Source organism: Atta cephalotes, assembly GCF_000143395.1.
Source record: "Atta cephalotes unplaced genomic scaffold scaffold00003, whole genome shotgun sequence".
Classification (NCBI taxonomy): Eukaryota; Metazoa; Arthropoda; class Insecta; order Hymenoptera; family Formicidae; genus Atta; species Atta cephalotes.
This window is the reverse complement of record NW_012130067.1, coordinates 5,704,502-5,714,159: the sequence shown is the minus strand read 5'-3', so window position 1 is coordinate 5,714,159 and position 9,658 is coordinate 5,704,502. Positions and strand designations below refer to the sequence as shown.

At 28.3% G+C, this 9,658-nt stretch overlaps 2 protein-coding genes across 2 annotated transcripts; both read left to right on the top strand.

Annotated features, from left to right (window-relative positions):
• The first annotated feature begins 2,858 nt into the window (after positions 1 to 2,858).
• On the top strand, positions 2,859 to 4,967 carry LOC105625775 (UDP-glucuronosyltransferase 3A1-like). The gene is made up of 5 exons (XM_012207094.1): positions 2,859 to 3,369; positions 3,480 to 3,850; positions 4,016 to 4,238; positions 4,342 to 4,561; positions 4,691 to 4,967. Exons 1-5 carry the CDS (start codon positions 2,859 to 2,861, stop codon positions 4,965 to 4,967), a joined length of 1,602 nt encoding a protein of 533 aa, XP_012062484.1.
• A 1,530-nt stretch (positions 4,968 to 6,497) lies between these two features.
• LOC105625774 (UDP-glucuronosyltransferase 1-9-like) lies at positions 6,498 to 8,966 on the top strand. Its single transcript, XM_012207092.1, has 5 exons — positions 6,498 to 6,972; positions 7,159 to 7,526; positions 7,648 to 7,870; positions 7,955 to 8,174; positions 8,687 to 8,966. Exons 1-5 carry the CDS (start codon positions 6,498 to 6,500, stop codon positions 8,964 to 8,966), a joined length of 1,566 nt encoding a protein of 521 aa, XP_012062482.1.
• Positions 8,967 to 9,658: the final 692 nt, after the last annotated feature.

The following is a 9,658-nucleotide window of genomic DNA, read 5'->3' as shown; positions in this document are numbered from 1 at the left end:
TTATATTATTAGTTATAACTTAACTACTAAATATATATATAGTAGTAAGTATAGTAGTAGTAGTAGAACTATATATATTATATATATATATATATATATATATATATATATATATATACATGGCGAATATAAAAATTCTTTCAAACGACTATTTTACTAACTGTAAGCTTATCTTAACAAGATACACATTACTAAGTTTCTTTAGTAGGTTTAACAATATCAACTTGCTTTCCATTTCACAAAACATACTTGATATATTTCATATATTTCATATACTTGATATATTTCATCAAACATTAACTAACATTAATTTATTTATCGCCAAATAACGTCAGCTTATTTGATGAGATATTAAATAGATAACTTATTAAACAATTATATTTTTATTGGAGCATTATTTAAATGAAATTTGACATTATATTAATAAAATTTAATTTTAAAAGAAATTATGAGTATCCAGAGAATTATAATGTAAAAAATATCTCTATGCTCTATTACTACATAAAAGTGCATAATATGCGCAACAGCGCGTCTATTTAAATTAAAAATTAATATCGACTTTCCATCGTCGGTAAACTTTTTCGAATATGAAACTGATATTTGGATTTTGGACATGTAAAAATCCGGTATCTCATTTCCGGCCGGTACGATAGGCAAACAACGCCGACACAATCTAACAGACGGAAGTTCAATTTTCTCTCGCGATACGTCTACATAAATAATGTGTAAAATCTGTGAAACTTTTCAAATTATGAGATCGGTGTGTACGGTGTGGGTGGTGTCGAGGAGTTGGCAGCTAATGCGTAATTTATTAAGATACACGATCCCTTTAATCGATATAGAAACAAGAGATGGAGAAACGAGCGATCTGAGAAAACTTATCGCCGCCTGTTATCGGGGACAGCACGCTTTTAAATATATCTCAACAAGACGATTTATGGTACCGACAGATTTATGAGAATGTCCACATGTCCGTTTTAACGATTTTATATCCAGCACGACGGTACTTACGTCGTAAAGAGCCAACGATCACATTAATCACTATGGCATTGTTGTTGGGTTATTCGATCGTATAAATTCATCAAGGATCAAAAATAGATATTAACCAATAATTAATCAGAGTTGAAAACGTCATTTTATAAAAATATAGCTATTAGATATTAGTTAATTTTTGTAAAAAGTAACTTATTATCATTATCAGTTATTTTTAAAAAGTAATGTTCATTATTTAATTCATTATTTATTTATTTATTTCGAAGTGCCAAAGTAAGAGATATTAGATTTTAAAATCATATCGTTTAATAATCAATATTAAAAATAACAATCAATATTAAAACTTAAAGTTCTATGTTAGTTTTTACATAGCAAGTTTTTCTTTATATTAGATAAACTTATCTAAATTATCTTCTATAATTCTTTACATTAATATTTTATTTCTTAATATATATTTAATCCTTAGAAATTTAGATTCTTAAAGATTTTAATTTACAAATGCAAATTTTATTAAAAATTTTAATTAAACAATGTTTTTAAACATTAATGTGTTATTATCAAAAGTAATACGATCAAATAAATATTAAGATAATAAGAAATTATAAAGTAACGTTAAAAATAACGGTTGAATTCGTTACCATTACTGTAAAAATGTAATAACATTACCATTATCATTTTCAATAACGACCATTTCAATTATGGACAAAAAACAATCGTTATTTAAAAAAAAGTAATGATGACGGCGTTACAAATAACGCGTTACTTCTCAGTCAATAAATAAATATATAAATGTATACCATGTATATATTACGTTAGTATGTGTATGTATAAATGCATGTGTATGTATAATATGCAAACGATATCCTGAATATCCTGACACGATAATGCAAATTGAACTTGCAACTAGGAAACTCTGTTATAGTTAAGTCAGATGATCGAAACGAAAAGCTAATACAATATGTACAATATGTAATGGAAAATATAATAGGAAAGAAGTGGAATATGTAATGGAAAAATATTAATTGCACGCAATGTTAATCGAGATTTTAAAAATATACCTAATCTCTTGAGATTTAAAAACTAAAGAAATAAAGAAATTATTTACCGAACAGTATTTGTCATACATACTATTCTAATTATTCAATGCTTAATGAATCATTAGATACTTAAGGCTCCTGATTATTCAGCTAGCGACAGAATCAGCCGGTGACCTGGCGAAACACACGCACGCACACAAGCACGAGACATGTACATGGGCGCGCGCGCGCGTGTGTACAGCGCCCCGTCACAATTAATGGCTGAACTTAATAAGCGGAAAAATAACGAAATTTATGTTATTGCCATTTCGTTATTATTTGCTTAATTATGAAAATGTGACTTGTCTCGTACTTATCAAAGTCGTAATTATTGATAAAAATTAAAGTTAACTTGGAATTTTATATGTAAAAGCGTATATATTTTATTCATTTCAACAGCTGTCAGACCATATATATTTCTGCCCGAATATAGGCTCACTTTACACTTTTATGACCATTTAACTGCCTGTTAAGAGACGAAAGGACAGTTTTTATTGATTTTTATAAGTATTTTAAAGCGATCTCATCATTTCGTTTCATTCAAATTGTCTTTAGTTACAAATAGCATGCAACATAAATTACGTGTATTTTTTGCTTCTGACGTCACAATTCCAATATGGCCGCCGCGACTAGTTAGGAGTCTTAATAGTTTTATTTAAAAATGCATTTTATGCACATTTCAAATGATTCTTATTGTACTATTTTATCTCATAAATAATTTAGCTTTTGCATAGATAATATAAAGCGCGTTTTACATCATTGACAGTATTTGCTAACATCGTTGGAAGAATGTGGACTAAAACGTGTACATTCTTAATAATTATATTCTGTGTGATAGTACGGTATAATGTGACATATGCCAAAAGGATATTGGTTATATCAAATTTACCGTCATACAGTCATCAAATATCTTATCGTGGTCTATGGTTAGAATTGCATAAACAAGGTCACGAGATTGTGTCGGTCACTACAAACCCAATACAAAATTCTTCTTTAATTAATTACACAGAAATTGACATAAATTATTTTTATAAAGGCTTTCCTGAATACAAATCGCTACCATATCTCGGTTCAACTCTTCGTCTTACCACGGCGTATCTTAATTTACCATTTCTAGAAGCAGAACGAAATCTTATATGGTTTGTGGGACATATCCTGAATCAGGAGCTTTATAAAGATCCAGAGATGAAAAAGTTATACGCAATTGATAGCAATGAACATTTTGACGCGGTTATTGTAGCGCAGGGTCCCACAATTTCGCTGAATGCTCTCGCGTACAGATTTAACGCTCCTCTTATAGGTAACAAAAAACAATATCTACTATTAATTAAGTAAATTATAAAAAATTAAATTCATTTAATTTTGAACAATTATTCGTAATGAGATAATAAAAGGTAACATGACAAATAGGTATTTCAAGCTTGGATGTATTCAATCATTTGCGCTATACATTTGGATCCCTGATTCTCCCATCGCATATTTCAAATTGGCAAATTAACAAGCCAAATGAAAAAAATATGTCATTTTGGAGGAGACTCCTCAACTTTTATGATGTGTGGAAGCAAATGTATTCCTGGATGAACGAACATGTTGCTATGGAGGATGCAATCGCGAAGAAGTACTTAGGAGAAGATCTACCACATATCAATGACATAACGAGAAACATGAGTATATTCCTCGTAAACAGACATCCAGCGTTTGTGCATGGCAAACCCGAACAACCGAATGTCATATATTACTATGGTTCTCATATTGCAAAAGTACCGGATGCTTTGCCAAAAGTACATTTATATATATTTATATATATATATATATATATACCTACAGATATACATGCTTATATAAATATATATACACGCATATTATTTTTTCTGCTCTCCTCAAGTGAAATTTAATAGCGCTGTGTTGTGTATTTACATAACCATTAGTCTCGTTATGTTCACTAGAATGTAAAACAGTTTCTTGACGATGCGAAGGAAGGATTTATTTACGTCAGTCTTGGAAGCAATGTTAAATGGGAGGAGCTACCAAACAATACGCTTGAAGCCTTCGTTGACGGATTCTCCACTTTACCGTACAAAATTGTTTGGAAATTGAATCCTGATCTATTACCTAGGAAATATAAAAATATACTGATGTTGCAATGGTTTCCCCAGCAAAGTATTCTCGGTAAAATCATAGATACAAATATCTTATATGTTTAATCATTTTTATATAATATCTTTATCTTAGAATTAATAATCCATGCAATTTGTATTCTTTTCACGTTTAGCTCATCCAAATATCAAGTTATTTATTTATCAAGGTGGTCTTCAGAGTACTGAAGAAGCTCTTTATTACGGAATTCCTCTCATAGGATTTCCCATTATATGGGATCAAACATATCAAGTGCGAAATATAGTAAGACTAGGTATTGGAATTCATCTTCAAATTGATACTATCTCGAAAGAAACCGTTAAAGCCGCTATACATGAAGTTATAAGCAACACGAGGTACTATATTACCGCGTAAATCACAAATTAATAAACTCATTCTTTTTATATTACTATAAAGTACTATTTTATATTACTATAAGAGTTTTATATGTTTTAAAATGTAACAATATTATTCTTTATTTTCAGTTACAAAGATCAGATGCAACATTGGAGTAAAATTTTTAGGGATTCACCGTACGATAGTCTTCAAAATGCAGTACGATGGATTGAGTACGTGATACGTCAAAATGGAACACCTTTCTTACGAAATAATCTTTGCGATGACCCATGGTATGAACGATACGACTGGGACATCATCGGATTTCTCGCCATACTACTATTTATTGTATTCCTTATTTCTATATGGGTACTACTTCTGATTTTGCGATTTCACTTACGAATAATATCACGTTCTCTATGGTAGTTTTTATTATTGATAGAATATATTAACGTTATCAATTCCTACTTTATGCTAGCAATAATTTTATTAAATCTTGAAAATTTTTGTCTTCATGCAGCTTCTAAGATCATCTCAAATTATATCATATAATTTTTTAAATAAAAGTTACAATTAAAATAAAATTTTGTAAAATATTTAATAATAATAAAGCATCATATTCAATATACAGTCACGAAACTAATTGTCCAGACAGTGCAATTATATTAACAATTTCTTTATTGTGCAAATTAAAAATTGTGATTTTTTTACAGACGCTTTACGCATTAATTTATATTATATAGTTTATATTTAGATTTAGACAACAATTGTGAAACCAGTATCATAATGTGTGCGTGGACACAACTCTTAATGGTTTGAAAAATTTATATATTGATATAATGGAGTAATGTATGTGTGTCCGAACAATTAGTTTCGTGATTGTATATATTGTGTTTATATGTAGTATTGTTTTATCTCAAAAAATTTATTGCTCTTGGATTGAAAATTATTTAATAAAAAGTTCATTATTAGATCATGCCTGTAGTTTTTGTATTTGTAAAAAAAGATTTTAGAATTTGGATGTCTTCAAGTTTCATTGAGATGAGCTTTTAAACCTTGTTTATGTATTATTTAATAAATAAATATTTGGCAATAAATTTTTCATGTAATGTTAGAGTAAGGTCGTACTAATAAAAAAATACGGGATATGTTGAATTGCTTAATTGCGGAAGTTAGATTTGATGATCGTAAAATGAGATATCTAAGATATTTCTAATATAAAATAACCCATGCTCCTATATCATAGTGAAAATCGTTGCTAAAGTATAAATGTTATACAATATAATAAAAAGAACAATCAGAATGAACGTCGAGTGTCTATTTTCGCGATGCTTGATTCGAATTCGAATTATCTGAAGATGAGTATAATCCATCGCATGCTCATTTTTTGCGTACACTGGCTGTGTTTGTTTGTATTTTAGAAACATTAAATGAAGTTTTTTAATTACAATACTGATATTTTTTGCGTTTTATTATCGATTTCTCGGAGCATTTCTATTAGGAGCACAATTTTTTGACTTTGCGATTTTGCTCATTTTTTACATTTATTTTCAAACAAAAAATAAAATTTAATTAAATTTTATATAACATTATCTTACAGCTTATTAAATTCCCTTCCGAATGACCTATTATTTTTTTTAATTCTGTCCATAGACTTCTAGCATTTACCCAAAGTGAACTCGGTATCTCATAATAGGGGCCTTTCTTCTATATATAAGCACATTCTAGATACATATATTTAAATACAATACATATATTAAGATAATTACATTTAAATAATATACATAATGTATATTACCCATCCAGACGCTTCACAATTCTTTCATAATGTCGATCATTCTTATGGATATCATTAATATAAATAAGCTATAATAATTAACTTGATAATATTTTAAACTTTATATAATTTCTATAAATCAGTCTGCTTCAAAAAGGCATTCGCGAATTAGTGACAAAATGTTGAAGATTACTTGTAAAATGTTTATTGTTTTATCTTTATGGTTTTTATTGGCAAATAATATAACAAATGCCGGAAGAATACTTGTGATTATACCTACACCTATTTATAGTCATCAAATAGTTTTCCAGTCGTTGTGCTTAGCCTTAAACAGACGCGGACACGAACTGATCATAGCAACTCCACAACCAATAAAAGATTCGACATTAACAAATTATACAGAAATAGAATTATCACTCTCACATTCTTTGGTCAAACAATATAAAAAAAACGTACCACAACTTTCATTAACCGACTTACTCAAACTCGGATGGACATTAGCACATAAAATAAGCATACCCATATATGATAATCCAAAATTGAAAAAACTTTATCATAGCAATAGCAATGAAAAGTTCGACGCGGTTATTCTAGAATTAGTAGGTTATCCGTCATTATCTATTATGTCGTATAGATTTAACGCGCCTCTTATAGGTAAGATGATTTCTGCAAGTAACATATACAAGGTAGCTTGTAAATAACATATATTATACAAAAATAAATCATCAATATTTCGAGAAATATATTGATTTAAGCGTAAAAATATTGATCTTTTCTCTTGAAAGATACTCGAAATGTACAGTGAAAAATAGGACTGATATCGATTAATTCGTTATTTAGGAATTATATCCATGGGTATACACAATTATCATCGATATGTTTTTGGCAGTCCTATATACTCATCGCATTTGTCAAACTGGGAAATAAATACGCTAACTGAAAATCCGTCGATTTGGCAAAGACTATGGAACTTCATCGAAACGTGGCATCTTATCCATTTTTGGATTAATGATTTTATAACGATGGAACAGGGACTCGTTAAAAAACATTTTGGAAATGATGCACCACACATCGTCGATATAATAAAGAATATGAGTTTGCTATTAGTTAACGAGAATCCAGTACTCACATATCCTAGACCCGAGCAGTCAAATGCAATATTTTTTAATGGTATCCACATACAGAAAACGCCACCATCTTTACCAAAAGTATATAAATTTAAAAAATAAATATTTTTTTAAACATTATAGCGAAATAAATGGTTTGTCTATTATTAACTTTCATTATTTCGTAATAAACATGCGTAATGAATTTAAATCCGGTGACAAGGATTTAGGACAATTCCTAGATAACGCAATGGAAGGATTTATTTACGTGAGTCTTGGAACTGTTACCACCTGCCACACTTTACCGAAAAAAACGCTGAGAAACTTCGTTGAAGTGTTTTCAAAGTTACCTTATAAAATAGTTTGGAAATTCGAGTGCGATGAGTTACCAGGAAAGCTCGATAATGCATTTATCTCAAAATGGTTTTTACAGCAAAGCGTACTCGGTAAAATTAAAAGTGTGAAGTCATTATTTCACGGTCAATAGTCCATTTATACGACACACGGCGCTAATTATCTCGTTTGTGCAGCTCATCCGAACATCAAAATGTTTATTTATCAAGGAGGAGCCCAAAGTACCGACGAAGCTGTCCATTATGCAGTTCCACTTTTAGGAATTCCGAATATGTCCGAACAAGAAAATCGAGTTCGGCGATTGGTCTCGTTGGGCGTCGCAATAAGTATTAAATTAAACGAATTAACTCAAGAACGTCTTAATAATGCTATTCATCAAATCTTCAACGATAAAAGGTATTATATATACCTACATAATACATTAATTGTTACGTCAAATATTTGACACGCAAATTTTCATTCAGTTACGGTTGACAGGCTAGTTTGTAAACTTCAATATAATTTTCGAATATACATTTGAATATACATTTATAATATAAATGAATTGTCGTATACAAACATATATGCACGTATACATGTATACACACAGTAATCTCTTACTGTATAATCATTCATTTGTGTTTATATTATAATATCATATTTCAAAAGTAACATAATGAATATTTTACAATAAATTAGATATCTTGTTCACATATTTATTATTCTGTTTATATGAAAGTAAATATCATAATATGACGATTATATTCATCAAAACTCCTTTGATAGTCAACGTGAAAGAGAGATATGTTAAAAGTTATATTTTACAATACAATTTTTGTTTTAGTATTAAATTAGTATGAAATTTTTACGTAATACATGAATGTATTGTAATAAAACTGATACAAATAATTTGTTAATTTATTTTATAGTTACAAAGAAAAAATGATGCGTGTAAGTTCTCTCTCCAAGGATCAACCATATAACAGCACTGAGAATGTAATATGGTGGATAGAATATGTAATGCGTCATAAAGGAGCAAATCATCTCCGATTTAGTGACAGCGATAAACCATGGTATCAACGTTACGATATGGATATTATTGCGTTATTCGCCATAGCATTATTTATAATGGAATGTATAATTGCATTGACTATCATCCAGATTATACGTTTCACCTTAAACAATATTGCACTTTATTCCTGTCACTAAATCTTAAATTTTTCAATGTAAAAAAATATTATTGTAATTCAAAATAAACATATTTTTGTTTATTTCTAAAAAATATTAAATAAAAAATATTAAAATATAAAATTATAAAAATATTAAATCTCAATTTATTATTCCAATTTTTGTTTAGTTTCAAGATTGAATTAAATTAGCAATACTATTATATCATAATAAGAAAATATAAACTTATAGTTATAGAAATAGAAACTTATAGTTATAGAAAATGTAACTTATGATTATTTAAAAACAATATTAATAATCAATAACTGTTCTATAATACAACGCAATATTAAATAACTCCGTTTATTAATAATGATATAAACTGCATATATATATTGTAATATATTTACGCATCTATAGCAATCGTTCTAATAATAAAAATTTTAATTATAATATTAATTTGAGTGCATTTTTTTTAAATTATCATATTTAATGCACATAGTAATTAAATCAAAAAGTAAAATTATTTCATATAATTTGATAACATTTATAAAAACTGTCAAGATATTAATGTCATTCTCGAATTCCCTCTTTAATTTTTTTACTGACAAATTTTAAAATTAGAAAAAAGTAATATAATTTTTCCTTTAATTATATTTTAACTTTTTATGTAATTACGTGAAAATATTCACATCATTAGTAGCGCGCGGTCACTAGTTACTACAAAATATAAT

Excerpts from the sequence above, each read along its gene's own strand:
- LOC105625775 (XM_012207094.1), top strand. The coding sequence starts at position 2,859 with ATGTGGACTAAAACGTGTACATTCTTAATAATTATATTCTGTGTGATA. Across the intron at positions 3,370-3,479 it reads ATTTAACGCTCCTCTTATAG|GTATTTCAAGCTTGGATGTA; the intron begins GTAACAAAAAAC and ends CATGACAAATAG. Across the intron at positions 3,851-4,015 it reads TACCGGATGCTTTGCCAAAA|AATGTAAAACAGTTTCTTGA; the intron begins GTACATTTATAT and ends TATGTTCACTAG.
- LOC105625774 (XM_012207092.1), top strand. The coding sequence starts at position 6,498 with ATGTTGAAGATTACTTGTAAAATGTTTATTGTTTTATCTTTATGGTTT. Across the intron at positions 6,973-7,158 it reads ATTTAACGCGCCTCTTATAG|GAATTATATCCATGGGTATA; the intron begins GTAAGATGATTT and ends TTCGTTATTTAG. Across the intron at positions 7,871-7,954 it reads TTTACAGCAAAGCGTACTCG|CTCATCCGAACATCAAAATG; the intron begins GTAAAATTAAAA and ends TCGTTTGTGCAG.